The sequence below is a fragment of the Oculina patagonica genome, chromosome 13 (assembly GCF_052425735.1).
Source record: "Oculina patagonica isolate OP01 chromosome 13, crgOcupat, whole genome shotgun sequence".
Lineage (NCBI taxonomy): Eukaryota > Metazoa > Cnidaria > Anthozoa > Scleractinia > Oculinidae > Oculina > Oculina patagonica.
In genome coordinates, this window is record NC_135770.1 from 6671038 (window position 1) to 6687035 (window position 15998).

At 38.3% G+C, this 15998-nt stretch overlaps 1 protein-coding gene and 1 pseudogene across 2 annotated transcripts in view; both read right to left on the reverse strand.

Annotated features, from left to right (window-relative positions):
- LOC144634936 (uncharacterized) overlaps nucleotides 1-15998 on the reverse strand; it is a 153404-nt pseudogene that overhangs the window by 66491 nt on the left and 70915 nt on the right. The gene's annotated exons all lie outside the window — the stretch shown is intronic.
- Nucleotides 417-4223, reverse strand: LOC144634941 (uncharacterized). The gene is made up of 3 exons (XM_078493991.1): nucleotides 3995-4223; nucleotides 2278-2871; nucleotides 417-1558 (listed from the first exon to the last, which is right to left on the reverse strand). The coding sequence occupies exons 1-3, from the start codon at nucleotides 4221-4223 to the stop codon at nucleotides 417-419; spliced, it is 1965 nt and encodes a 654-aa protein (XP_078350117.1).

Below are 15998 nucleotides of genomic sequence, written 5' to 3' on the forward strand. Positions count from 1 at the left end.
TTTGTCAAATAACATGAAGAAGAATACGCAGGGTTTTGTATACGTGCTTGTCTTCGTTACAGCAATTGTACTGAAATAAGAGTTTATTAACACTTTGGAAGCTACACTGTTGCGTCGGTATTAGTTTCACCTACATTAAAACTAAAGGAATATTTTTCTAAAATGCTATCATATTAACTGGTAAATTAAATTGTCTTTTGTTTCTTTAAATGATATTAAAGCTAAAGCATAAAGTGCTATTCATTCCATACTATTTGAGTAAGATCACATGAACTCCTTTTTACTATTTACTTTCGCTTTCGCAAACTGAGGTTTGCATGATGATAAATGCAGTCATATAAGTTCTCTTTATCATACTTATGAGGTCTGTTGACGTTGTAAAGCAACTGCCAGTGATGTCAAGCTATTATATAACCTTACGCCTGACCATAACACTTGAGTTTTCCTAATGTATGATATCCTTCTTCGCTTGAGTGATCTAAGTCTCCCAGTCTGATTTGTGTCACAGGCAGAGCAGACTTGTCTGTCAACAGACCGCTGTCCTCAAACCAACCACTGCCACTGTTGTCGCAGTTACACTTTTTACCACCAGTACAAGAGTTTGTTACTCCGCATGCGCACATGTTGTCATGGCCTGTAGCTACGCCCCAGTAGTTCATCCGTGTTCCATCACGTGACACCCACCAAGCAGAACTGCCCTCAATAAACGAAATGTCATTATTGCACTCAAACTTGATAAACTGTTCACAGTTCTGTGAGACTCGAGTGAGTGCTGCTAGCTGCGCGGTGCTGACTCCAGTGTACCTCACATCTTTACCGTAACATCCTGCACTATAACATCCAGGAGATTTGTTATTAACATGGGTTCTACTCTCACTGTCGTGACTTATGACCGTCACGCCTACGCCGCCCTTGTCACTCATGTCACAGTACACACTGAAGGGAGTCACGCCTCCTTTGCCATCAGGGTCAATCATATAATTACCTGAAGAGCTTCCACTGCGACTCGACTTTAAATCGCTACAGCTTGACATGGGTTTCAGTACTTCAACAGCAGTTGCTGCCTCGATAGAACGTTGAGAATTTTTTGCTTCGCAGGTATAAGTCCCAGCATCACTCGAAGAAACGCTTCGAAGAAGCAAAGTTCCGTTTGGATAAAGGACATGATTCTGAGGAAGATTTTGACCCGCTCTTTTCCAATCAATGTCAACTGAGCCATGAGCTGTACAGTGCAGTATTACATTGCTAAAATCTGATGCAACAACTTTCACTGGAGGGGTTAAGGTAAATTTGAGTTCATCAATCACTGTCACTTGTGCGACAGCAGAGTCCTCTTCAAGGAGGTTCTTTGCCACGCACACATAATCCCCACCATCTGATTTTGCTATATTGTGTATGGTCAATTTTTCACTGACAACTGGAGCCTTTGGCAATTGACTGAACGCTTTTCGCCACGTAACTGTTGGTGTCGGCTGACCAGTAGCTTGACAGACCAGGTCCACGTTCTGTCCTTCTTCAACGATGACAGATGAGGGCTTCTGAGTGATCACCGCACCAACTAGATTAAAGAAACGAATAAAAAACAGTTATAAAATGATAATTATTGACCTAGAAGGAAGATGCAATTGAGAGAACTTGACAGATTGGGAATATTTTCCATAGCTACAAGTTGGCTAGAAATACTAAATTCTGATTAAACAATAGAGTGTTTCTGTCGAGGAACTATCGGCTGACAGTTGCCCCGCGAAAATTTGATGTTCTTAAAACAAATATGCCAGTTTTTAAGGACATCAAATTTCCAAGGGGCAGCTATCAGCTTCTGCGCGCCCAATTAAAAACGAGCATCGTAAATTATTTTTTACTTTTCAGGATAAAAAACTCAATTAAAAGCCGAATTAAATTAATAAAAAAGATACAAAACCAGACAAGAAACCTACTAAATGCAGTGAATTTAGTAGGGTTTCTCTGTCTGTAGGCCCGTTGTTTACAAGAAATTACACGGGCGGGCACTATCCATCCGGGCTTCTTCTCGGACGAGCACTGTGCCCTGAAAGAGCCCTTCGCGGATGAACACTATCGCGTCACGTGATCAATTAAAACCAATCAGAATCGAATAAAATTTAGTGGTGAACTATAATGGATGATTAATTTATTGGAGGTTTTTTTCTTTTCACCCAGACGATAGCTTTCTTTTTTAGCTAATAGCTCAGTATAGTCATGCAATTAATTGCAAATACAGCCTCGATACAGTTGAAAAATGTAATACTTGTTATTTACCTTGAACAGATAACGAAGCCGATGACGTCATTTCTCCAAGAATATTTCTTGCTACACAAGTGTACATTCCTTCATCTTGTGACGTCACATCTGTTATCATTAGACCTCCACGTGACGGCACAACTCGTTTGTCCGCGACCAGACTGGAATTCTGTTTCAGCCACGTGACTTCAGGTTCCGGGTATCCTTCAGCCTCGCACTGAAACGAGGCTGTACCAGTTTCGTTTACCACCATAGACATCGGAGGTGCCACAATTGAAGGGGCTGAGATAGATTTACCAGGATCGCCCTTGGGTCCTTGGGGGCCTTGGTCGCCTTTAGATCCCGGAGTTCCCTGAATTCCCTGAGTACCTTGGTTTCCTTTAGGTCCCTGTGGTCCTTGCGGCCCGGGCGGCCCATGTTTACCTGGAGAGCCTCTGGGACCAGGCCTGCCTCGTCTTCCTCTAATGCCTTTGTTGCATTGAGCATTACAGACCAGGCTACTTAGAGCAATTTGAACTTCTCTTTTGATGTCGTCACGATCGATGGTTTCGCTGGTGTTTGTTTTCTTGTTTGTTATTTCCGGCACGTGGCGTTTGTTACGAATGTGTTGTGCTAGAAGGAAAATTACAGAATGAATCTACTTAGTTTATGTTTCACTCAGTCTACTAAACGGACTTTTCAGAGCTTCCGTTACGCACCAAAAGGATAAATTTGACAGTGCACAGAAGGATTGCTTGAGATAATCTGCACCGAAACTATGGAATGTGCTACCCAGTTTGACATAAGAAGGGCCAGCACTGTTCGTTTTTTTTTAAGCTCATTCATTCGTAGTTGTTATTAAATTATTGTTATTAGGTTTTTAATGTTGTCATGCGCATTTGAACATTTCATGGAATTTGCTCGTTATAAATGTTATTGTTGTTATTGTTGTTGAAGAGGTGGACAGTGACTTACAACCTGAAAAGGGTAACAAGACCTTCATATGAAATCGAGATCCGCGGAACTTATTCAAAGTATTACCGTTGATTTGATTTGTTCTGAAATTGTCGGGAAAACTTAAACCGTATGGCTTATACTTAAAAGCAGTGCGAGTAGTACAATAGCTATAAATTAGACTTTTGGCCAGAAAACATATTTTTGAAATTAGCTTAGGTTTTCATTCTTCACTGAAATGTTTGTGCTCTGTGTTTCAATTTGTTTTAAATGCCCACAGTTTTTGAAAAGAGAAAAACAATCACTTGTTAAATGTCTATCTCACTTCTCATTTTTCTGTAGGATAACTTTAAGTCTCACGCATATAAATGTCACTGAATGCTAAATTTTGCCTCACTAAATTAGGGATAGGCCTTCAGCCATAGCGACATCGAATTTCCGTCACTCGGTATTATCATTAAAGGAAGTCGTATGAAATATTTATTAATGCTGAAAAGGACTACTTTCTTATAACGTTTTTTCTTTGATACCGTCTTACAAGGGAAGTGCATGTTTTGAGGTGTAAAACGTAATTTTTAACTCAGTTATAAACTTCAAGTTGTTGTGCATTCATGAATTACTGTAGTACTTGAATATAGGGGCGCTAGAATGCTTGGAATATATTGTTTTCTCAAAATAAGAACATGGGATGGCGATTCACAGGAGTCATGTTTCAACTTCCTTATTTTCAGCTGTAGCTTCTTCAGATAAATATAAATCTACGCCTATATATAACTATTTTCTCGATAATTGTATTACTCACCTTTGTTTGAATCACTGTGTAACATTTTCATCACAGACTCATTTTCGTCGTTTGCTGTGTTTAGTGGCCTGAGATTTTCTTCTCTTTGTTGATTCAAGGCTTGAAGCATTTGTCGATGAACGTGAAGCTCGATCTCGACGTGAATCAATCCCGCGAAGCAAATAACGGAGAGAAATATCGATGAAAACACCATCGTGTTGGAGACCGGGCGCGTCTTTGATATTTCCATAACTTCGTCTGGAAAGGCTGCGATAATTATCAAGCTTTGACAAAGTCTTCGACAGAGAGCAAACCTTATGCCTGTGTGATCAAAGGTAGACAAAAACACATAGTCTTTGTTGGCGCTGAGCTTCAACCCTTCATTGACCTTTTTCCGGTTCCAGCTTGCATTGGATCAGTTTCAAACCTTCAGGCTAGAGATGTTTTATTTTTGCTGTCAATGTGCCTTGTTTATGGGGTGTGGGGTGGGGATATAGGTGAAGAGATGGCCTCCTCGATATACAGTAAGATTGCCGAAAGGACTGGGAGATTGTGTTCTGTTCCAATTCATCTTTGCTGTATGTAACTTTGACTTGGCCGAAGAATATATCGCTCTCTAAACCGGGTACTTTGTTATAAAAAAGTTCGTTTTATCGGTTTTTTTTTTTTTTTTGGGGGGGGGGGGGGGGGGGGGGAGCGTAGAATACATTGTTTTATCGGTCATTGCTTGAGTCAGGAGCTCCTACTTGGGTATATCGTATTTGCAGTGCCTTATACAGCCCTCGTCGAACGTGTTGCCACGATATCCAAACTCATTCCTTTTCTCCCCACTCCCCTTTTCAATGTTGAGCTCCCCAACATACTGCGCAAATAATCCTTCATTTTACAACATTGAAATGGGGGAGGGGGCTGTAAAAATGAATTATTCTAAGAATATCTTAAAAGTGACTGTTGCAGACATGTAGCATTTCAAGGCTGCCCTAGATGCTTTTGCAGGTAGAATAGGTGTGTTTATAAAGGCATACTGATGCTATATTGATTTGAACGAGTTTTAAGTGAAGAATCTGCCTCTAAAACTTCAGATGAACAAAAAAATGAGATTTTCATGCATGTAACTTGTTGTAATTAGACCAATTTGTACCACTTTCTCCAATAGCGTTTTTGATTTACAAAAGAATAGAGTATAGAATGACTATATTAAATTGAACCCGAATTTCGTAATAAAACCGAGAAGCGTTCAGTGCAGAGAACGAAAAGAAATTGAACAAATTTAGCATTTGAAAGGAATGGAACGAAAGTTCTCTCGCGCGATTACGTCTCAAGCGTGATAAAATGAGATGACGCAAATTCAGATTGTAAAGAAAAAACAATGATTTTTGTGGATTAAAGTATACAATAACGTCACGCGATTTCGTCCCAAGCGTGTCAAATCAAATGACTCGTGACGGACTGGTGGTTAATATAAAACTATTGCAAACGACAGTTTTCCTATACTAAATCGAAGTTTTTTGTTCCAAATGGAATCCGTGCTGCCAAGTTACTTGCTATAACGTTAAATAATTGTAAATACTGTGATTTTGAACGGTTTACAAGAGGATTTGAGCTTATTTTAACGGTTTACAAACGGTTTACACACGGTTTACACGGTTTATATCTATTGAAAAAAACTCTGATGATCATATTTTATTGCCTCTGTAAACCGTTGTAAACCGTTGTAAACCGTTGTAAACCGTTACTTTTCGCTTCGGTTGTGTTCAACATACAAAGTAAACCGACTGTAAACCGACTGTTACTAAGATTCATTCATCTCTTTTCGATTTAAAAAGGAGTCGAGAATATTCTGAAATTTCGGGATCTTCAGTGTTCACTTCCCGCGGGTAACGCGGGATATCGACACATGCAGTCTGCCTCTTTTAAGCTCTCTTAGGTGATCAATTATTGCACGCTTACTTTTTAACTTTTCTTTTCGAGTAGATTCTTCGGTAAAATTACTTTAAAATCAATATAGCATCAGCATCCATTATCAAACACGCTTATATATATTCTCCCTACAAGAGCATATTTAGCCGCCTTGAAACACAACATCCATCCACATAGCAGCTTGTATCTCAGCATCTCTCTTCACTATCTTCTTCTCCACTTTAGCTTTCAGCTGGAACCTCTTTACATCCGCATGTGCTTGCTTGCACATTTTTTCCGAATATCACCAAAGTCTTCAAAATACTTGTCAACTCTTTTCTCAAGTTCTCGGAGCGCTCTTTGTAATCTTCCAATGCAATAGACCTTTCATCATCTTATTCTAACAAATCCTTTCAGTAGCAGTCCAATCCAGTTTTCTCTAGTTTCACTACCGAATCAAGGTTTTCTATTGTAAGAAAGAGCTACGTTGCTCTCGGAAAGCTTTCTAGTCTTTGTCCGTTGTTGCAAGTGACGCAACAATCGTGTTGTTTCCTTTGAAAAGAAAGCGCGCGCTTGCTTTAAAATATCCGCGCGCTACACAAACAATAATAATAAATAATGATTTATTTATTTATTTATATTGCAGGTAAAAATTGTCAATTGTGCTTTACAACGTTAAAAAAGAGCTAAAAATTAAATTCGAAATCAACTACAATCTTGGACGAAACCTGTTGAGACAAACGCATTTCACAGATTTTCCCCAAACTTCTCAAATTGCCGATAAATCACTATCCCGTTAGTAGCGCAGTATGTTTTGTTAACATTTATCCACTGGATAGCGATTTATTCGGTGGAAAGCGTTATCCATCTTTTGAACAACTGTGCTCCGCCTAAAATTATTTCAAAACAGTTGAGAAAAAGAAAACACTTTTGAGGGCTTTGAGCACAGTACCAGCGCTTCAAGCGTTTTTCACCGGCTTTTGAATTTTTAAAACTGTTTCTCCTCGAAGAGTGTGTGTATAATCTATGTCACCAGTTATCGCCATAAAGTTATAATTACAGTAAAAGAAAATGTTTAACCGACAACGTACTTTTCGACGTTGGCTTAATGTCGTTCTCAAGTCAATGTCGGCTATAAAATGGAAGTGTTCAAGTGCTGAAAATGAACAATAGATCAAACTGTGAAATACACATATAACAATACGTTTAACAAATGGTTTGGCACTTATTCATTAGTCTGTGTACTAGCTTGTATTCAAATTTGGATGAAACTTCGCAGTACATTTGGCTTCTTGTAGACGAAACGTAAACACTCATTTTTTTCGCTTGGCACTTTCGTCTTAATATGTGAAACTCAACTGAACAAAACTATAAGTAAAGACAACAGCTTGTTGGAAATGATGTGATGTTTGTTGTTGCTTAACCGAATTAGGAAAAAGGTCATAAACTACGCCATCGAAATGCGCAGGATAATGACCGACATCAGACCGCCTGGTCCAAAAATGTTTCGCCAGGTTTGAAATAAGTTTCACTGCCGCGAAATAATCTTAGCCCATTTTCTATAACTTGGTGTGCACTCGATTTCAGCCGACTTCCGGCGGAAGCTAATTAATTATAACCAACTATACAGAGGCAAAACTTTTGCTTGCAACTCAAGGGATTTCGGAGGTGGCGAAGTGGCATCGCTGCCGGCGGCTGATGTAGCTTCATCACCTCAAAGTCGCGGGTTCGAATCTTCCAGTATAGGGTTTACACTGAACGGCTTGGGGGCTGTGTAAATTCCTCCCCGCGTGAAGATTCGACCCTACGGCTCCAGGAATTGCTCTGTTTTTTTTTTTTCTATTATTATTTTTTAATTTATTTTTTCCTATATTACTGTTCTCAACTTTTCCCTTTTCGGACATCATCACTTTTCAAACGCTGGTGAATCATGAAAAGGTTTATTATTCAGATATTCTAGTATTTGTTTTTTTTTTTTTTTTTGGGGGGGGGGGGGTGTAGAATACATTGTTTTATCGGTCATTGCTTGAGTCAGGAGCTCCTACTTGGGTATATCGTATTTGCAGTGCCTTATACAGCCTTCGTCGAACGTGTTGCCACGATATCCAAACTCATTCCTTTTCTCCCCTCTCCCCTTTTCAATGTTGAGCTCCCCAACATACTGCGCAAATAATCCTTCATTTTACAACATTGAAATGGGGGAGGGGGGCTGTAAAAATGAATTATTCTAAGAATATCTTAAAAGTGACTGTTGCAGACATGTAGCATTTCAAGGCTGCCCTAGATGCTTTTGCAGGTAGAATAGGTGTGTTTATAAAGGCATACTGATGCTATATTGATTTGAACGAGTTTTAAGTGAAGAATCTGCCTCTAAAACTTCAGATGAACAAAAAAATGAGATTTTCATGCATGTAACTTGTTGTAATTAGACCAATTTGTACCACTTTCTCCAATAGCGTTTTTGATTTACAAAAGAATAGAGTATACAATGAGTATATTAAATTAAACCCGAATTTCGTAATAAAACCGAGAAGCGTTCAGTGCAGAGAACGAAAAGAAATTGAACAAATTTAGCATTTGAAAGGAATGGAACGAAAGTTCTCTCGCGCGATAACGTCTCAAGCGTGATAAAATGAGATGACGCAAATTCAGATTGTAAAGAAAAAAACAATGATTTTTGTGGATTAAAGTATACAATAACGTCACGCGATTTCGTCCCAAGCGTGTCAAATCAAATGACTCGTGACGGACTGGTGGTTAATATAAAACTATTGCAAACGACAGTTTTCCTATACTAAATCGAAGTTTTTTGTTCCAAATGGAATCCGTGCTGCCAAGTTACTTGCTATAAAGTTAAATAATTGTAAATACTGTTATTTTGAACGGTTTACAAGAGGATTTGAGCTTATTTTAACGGTTTACACACGGTTTACACACGGTTTACACGGTTTACATCTATTGAAAAAAACTCTGATGATCATATTTTATTGCCTCTGTAAACCGTTGTAAACCGTTGTAAACCGTTACTTTTCGCTTCGGTTGTGTTCAACATACAAAGTAAACCGACTGTAAACCGACTGTTACTAAGATTCATTCATCTCTTTTCGATTTAAAAAGGAGTCGAGAATATTCTGAAATTTCGGGATCTTCAGTGTTCACTTCCCGCGGGTAACGCGGGATATCGACACATGCAGTCTGCCTCTTTTAAGCTCTCTTAGGTGATCAATTATTGCACACTTACTTTTTAACTTTTCTTTTCGAGTAGATTCTTCGGTAAAATTACTTTAAAATCAATATAGCATCAGCATCCATTATCAAACACGCTTATATATATTCTCCCTACAAGAGCATATTTAGCCGCCTTGAAACACAACATCCATCCACATAGCAGCTTGTATCTCAGCATCTCTCTTCACTATCTTCTTATCCACTTTAGCTTTCAGCTGGAACCTCTTTACATCCGCATGTGCTTGCTTGCACATTTTTTCCGAATATCACCAAAGTCTTCAAAATACTTGTCAACTCTTTTCTCAAGTTCTCGGAGCGCTCTTTGTAATCTTCCAATGCAATATACCTTTCATCATCTTATTCTAACAAATCCTTTCAGTAGCAGTCCAATCCAGTTTTCTCTAGTTTCACTACCGAATCAAGGTTTTCTATTGCAAGAAAGAGCTACGTTGCTCTCGGAAAGCTTTCTAGTCTTTGTCCGTTGTTGCAAGTGACGCAACAATCGTGTTGTTTCCTTTGAAAAGAAAGCGCGCGCTTGCTTTAAAATATCCGCGCGCTACACAAACAATAATAATAAATAATGATTTATTTACTTATTTATATTGCAGGTAAAAATTGTCAATTGTGCTTTACAACGTTAAAAAAGAGCTAAAAATTAAATTCAAAATCAACTACAATCTTGGACGAAACCTGTTGAGACAAACGCATTTCACAGATTTTCCGCAAACTTCTCAAATTGCAATGTTATCTCCCACAGCAAAAATTAGTGAAAATTAGCAATTTGTCCAAACAGATTTGTTCGCGCTTGCCGATAAATCACTATCCCGTTAGTGGCGCAGTATGTTTTGTTAACATTTATCCACTGGATAGCGATTTATTCGGTGGAAAGCGTTATCCAACTTTTGAACAACTGTGCTCCGCTTAAAATTATTTCAAAACAGTTGAGAAAAAGAAAACACTTTTGAGGGCTTTGAGCATAGTACCAGCGCTTCAAGCGTTTTTCACCGGCTTTTGAATTTTTTAAACTGTTTCTCCTCGAAGAGTGCGTGTATAATCTATGTCACCAGTTATCGCCATAAAGTTATAATTACAGTAAAACAAAATGTTTAACCGACAACGTACTTTTCGACGTTGGCTTAATGTCGTTCTCAAGTCAATGTCGGCTATAAAATGGAAGTGTTCAAGTGCTGAAAATGAACAATAGATCAAACTGTGAAATACACATATAACAATACGTTTAACAAATGGTTTGGCACTTATTCATTAGTCTGTGTACTAGCTTGTATTCAAATTTGGATGAAACTTCGCAGTACATTTGGCTTCTTGTAGACGAAACGTAAACACTCATTTTTTTCGCTTGGCACTTTCGTTCTTAATATATATGTGAAACTCAACTGAACAAAACTATAAGTAAAGACAACAGCTTGTTGGAAATGATGTGATGTTTGTTGTTGCTTAACCGAATTAGGAAAAAGGTCATAAACTACGCCATCGAAATGCGCAGGATAATGACCGACATCAGACCGCCTGGTCCAAAAATGTTTCGCCAGGCTTGAAATCAGTTTCACTGCCGCGAAATAATCTTAGCCCATTTTCTATAACTTGGTGTGCACTCGATTTCAGCCGACTTCCGGCGGAAGCTAATTAATTATAACCAACTATACAGAGGCAAAACTTTTGCTTGCAACTCAAGGGATTTCGGAGGTGGCGAAGTGGCATCGCTGCCGGCGGCTGATGTAGCTTCATCACCTCAAAGTCGCGGGTTCGAATCTTCCAGTATAGGGTTTACACTAAACGGCTTGGGGGCTGTGTAAATTCCTCCCCGCGTGAAGATTCGACCCTACGGCTCCAGGAATTGCTCTGTTTTTTTTTTCTATTATTATTTTTTAATTTATTTTTTCCTATATTACTGTTCTCAACTTTTCTTTTTTCGGACATCATCACTTTTCAAACGCTGGTGAATCATGAAAAGTTTTATTATTCCGATATTCTAGTATATATATATTTTTTTTTTGGCGGGGGGGGGGGGGGGGGGGGGCGTAGAATACATTGTTTTATCGGTCATTGCTTGAGTCAGGAGCTCCTACTTGGGTATATCGTATTTGCAGTGCCTTATACAGCCCTCGTCGAACGTGTTGCCACGATATCCAAACTCATTCCTTTTCTCCCCACTCCCCTTTTCAATGTTGAGCTCCCCAACATACTGCGCAAATAATCCTTCATTTTACAACATTGAAATGGGGGAGGGGGGCTGTAAAAATGAATTATTCTAAGAATATCTTAAAAGTGACTGTTGCAGACATGTAGCATTTCAAGGCTGCCCTAGATGCTTTTGCAGGTAGAATAGGTGTGTTTATAAAGGCATACTGATGCTATATTGATTTGAACGAGTTTTAAGTGAAGAATCTGCCTCTAAAACTTCAGATGAACAAAAAAATGAGATTTTCATGCATGTAACTTGTTGTAATTAGACCAATTTGTACCACTTTCTCCAATAGCGTTTTTGATTTACAAAAGAATAGAGTATACAATGACTATATTAAATTGAACCCGAATTTCGTAATAAAACCGAGAAGCGTTCAGTGCAGAGAACGAAAAGAAATTGAACAAATTTAGCATTTGAAAGGAATGGAACGAAAGTTCTCTCGCGCGATTACGTCTCAAGCGTGATAAAATGAGATGACGCAAATTCAGATTGTAAAGAAAAAACAATGATTTTTGTGGATTAAAGTGTACAATAACGTCACGCGATTTCGTCCCAAGCGTGTCAAATCAAATGACTCGTGACGGACTGGTGGTTAATATAAAACTATTGCAAACGACAGTTTTCCTATACTAAATCGAAGTTTTTTGTTCCAAATGGAATCCGTGCTGCCAAGTTACTTGCTATAAAGTTAAATAATTGTAAATACTGTTATTTTGAACGGTTTACAAGAGGATTTGAGCTTATTTTAACGGTTTACACACGGTTTACACGGTTTACATCTATTGAAAAAAACTCTGATGATCATATTTTATTGCCTCTGTAAACCGTTGTAAACCGTTACTTTTCGCTTCGGTTGTGTTCAACATACAAAGTAAACCGACTGTAAACCGACTGTTACTAAGATTCATTCATCTCTTTTCGATTTAAAAAGGAGTCGAGAATATTCTGAAATTTCGGGATCTTCAGTGTTCACTTCCCGCGGGTAACGCGGGATATCGACACATGCAGTCTGCCTCTTTTAAGCTCTCTTAGGTGATCAATTATTGCACACTTACTTTTTAACTTTTCTTTTCGAGTAGATTCTTCGGTAAAATTACTTTAAAATCAATATAGCATCAGCATCCATTATCAAACACGCTTATATATATTCTCCCTACAAGAGCATATTTAGCCGCCTTGAAACACAACATCCATCCACATAGCAGCTTGTATCTCAGCATCTCTCTTCACTATCTTCTTCTCCACTTTAGCTTTCAGCTGGAACCTCTTTACATCCGCATGTGCTTGCTTGCACATTTTTTCCGAATATCACCAAAGTCTTCAAAATACTTGTCAACTCTTTTCTCAAGTTCTCGGAGCGCTCTTTGTAATCTTCCAATGCAATAGACCTTTCATCATCTTATTCTAACAAATCCTTTCAGTAGCAGTCCAATCCAGTTTTCTCTAGTTTCACTACCGAATCAAGGTTTTCTATTGCAAGAAAGAGCTACGTTGCTCTCGGAAAGCTTTCTAGTCTTTGTCCGTTGTTGCAAGTGACGCAACAATCGTGTTGTTTCCTTTGAAAAGAAAGCGCGCGCTTGCTTTAAAATATCCGCGCGCTACACAAACAATAATAATAAATAATGATTTATTTATTTATTTATATTGCAGGTAAAAATTGTCAATTGTGCTTTACAACGTTAAAAAAGAGCTAAAAATTAAATTCAAAATCAACTACAATCTTGGACGAAACCTGTTGAGACAAACGCATTTCACAGATTTTCCGCAAACTTCTCAAATTGCCGATAAATCACTATCCCGTTAGTAGCGCAGTATGTTTTGTTAACATTTATCCACTGGATAGCGATTTATTCGGTGGAAAGCGTTATCCATCTTTTGAACAACTGTGCTCCGCTTAAAATTATTTCAAAACAGTTGAGAAAAAGAAAACACTTTTTAGGGCTTTGAGCACAGTACCAGCGCTTCAAGCGTTTTTCACCGGCTTTTGAATTTTTAAAACTGTTTCTCCTCGAAGAGTGTGTGTATAATCTATGTCACCAGTTATCGCCATAAAGTTATAATTACAGTAAAAGAAAATGTTTAACCGACAACGTACTTTTCGACGTTGGCTTAAAGTCGTTCTCAAGTCAATGTCGGCTATAAAATGGAAGTGTTCAAGTGCTGAAAATGAACAATAGATCAAACTGTGAAATACACATATAACAATACGTTTAACAAATGGTTTGGCACTTATTCATTAGTCTGTGTACTAGCTTGTATTCAAATTTGGATGAAACTTCGCAGTACATTTAGCTTCTTGTAGACGAAACGTAAACACTCATTTTTTTTCGTTTGGCACTTTCGTTCTTAATATGTGAAACTCAACTGAACAAAACTATAAGTAAAGACAACAGCTTGTTGGAAATGATGTGATGTTTGTTGTTGCTTAACCGAATTAGGAAAAAGGTCATAAACTACGCCATCGAAATGCGCAGGATAATGACCGACATCAGACCGCCTGGTCCAAAAATGTTTCGCCAGGCTTGAAATAAGTTTCACTGCAGCGAAATAATCTTAGCCCATTTTCTATAACTTGGTGTGCACTCGATTTCAGCCGACTTCCGGCGGAAGCTAATTAATTATAACCAACTATACAGAGGCAAAACTTTTGCTTGCAACTCAAGGGATTTCGGAGGTGGCGAAGTGGCATCGCTGCCGGCGGCTGATGTAGCTTCATCACCTCAAAGTCGCGGGTTCGAATCTTCCAGTATAGGGTTTACACTAAACGGCTTGGGGGCTGTGTAAATTCCTCCCCGCGTGAAGATTCGACCCTACGGCTCCAGGAATTGCTCTGTTTTTTTTTTTCTATTATTATTTTTTAATTTATTTTTTCCTATATTACTGTTCTCAACTTTTCCTTTTTCGGACATCATCACTTTTCAAACGCTGGTGAATCATGAAAAGGTTTATTATTCAGATATTCTAGTATTTTTTTTTTTTTTTTTTTTGGGGGGGGGGGGGGCGTAGAATACATTGTTTTATCGGTCATTGCTTGAGTCAGGAGCTCCTACTTGGGTATATCGTATTTGCAGTGCCTTATACAGCCCTCGTCGAACGTGTTGCCACGATATCCAAACTCATTCCTTTTCTCCCCACTCCCCTTTTCAATGTTGAGCTCCCCAACATACTGCGCAAATAATCCTTCATTTTACAACATTGAAGTGGGGGAGGAGGGCTGTAAAAATGAATTATTCTAAGAATATCTTAAAAGTGACTGTTGCAGACATGTAGCATTTCAAGGCTGCCCTAGATGCTTTTGCAGGTAGAATAGGTGTGTTTATAAAGGCATACTGATGCTATATTGATTTAAACGAGTTTTAAGTAAAGAATCTGCATCTAAAACTTCAGATGAACAAAAAAAATGAGATTTTCATGCATGTAACTTGTTGTAATTAGACCAATTTGTACCACTTTCTCCAATAGCGTTTTTGATTTAAAAAGAATAGAGTATACAATGAGTATATTAAATTGAACCCGAATTTCGTAATAAAACCGAGAAGCGTTCAGTGCAGAGAACGAAAAGAAATTGAACAAATTTAGCATTTGAAAGGAATGGAACGAAAGTTCTCTCGCGCGATTACGTCTCAAGCGTGATAAAATGAGATGACGCAAATTCAGATTGTAAAGAAAAAACAATGATTTTTGTGGATTAAAGTGTACAATAACGTCACGCGATTTCGTCCCAAGCGTGTCAAATCAAATGACTCGTGACGGACTGGTGGTTAATATAAAACTATTGCAAACGACAGTTTTCCTATACTAAATCGAAGTTTTTTGTTCCAAATGGAATCCGTGCTGCCAAGTTACTTGCTATAACGTTAAATAATTGTAAATACTGTGATTTTGAACGGTTTACAAGAGGATTTGAGCTTATTTTAACGGTTTACAAACGGTTTACACACGGTTTACACGGTTTACATCTATTGAAAAAAACTCTGATGATCATATTTTATTGCCTCTGTAAACCGTTGTAAACCGTTGTAAACCGTTACTTTTCGCTTCGGTTGTGTTCAACATACAAAGTGAACCGACTGTAAACCGACTGTTACTAAGATTCATTCATCTCTTTTCGATTTAAAGAGGAGTCGAGAATATTCTGAAATTTCGGGATCTTCAGTGTTCACTTCCCGCGGGTAACGCGGGATATCGACACATGCAGTCTGCCTCTTTTAAGCTCTCTTAGGTGATCAATTATTGCACACTTACTTTTTAACTTTTCTTTTCGAGTAGATTCTTCGGTAAAATTACTTTAAAATCAATATAGCATCAGCATCCATTATCAAACACGCTTATATATATTCTCCCTACAAGAGCATATTTAGCCGCCTTGAAACACAACATCCATCCACATAGCAGCTTGTATCTCAGCATCTCTCTTCACTATCTTCTTCTCCACTTTAGCTTTCAGCTGGAACCTCTTTACATCCGCATGTGCTTGCTTACACATTTTTTCCGAATATCACCAAAGTCTTCAAAATACTTGTCAACTCTTTTCTCAAGTTCTCGGAGCGCTCTTTGTAACCTTCCAATGCAATAGACCTTTCATCATCTTATTCTAACAAATCCTTTCAGTAGCAGTCCAATCCAGTTTTCTCTAGTTTCACTACCGAATCAAGGTTTTCTATTGCAAGAAAGAGCTACGTTGCTCTCGGA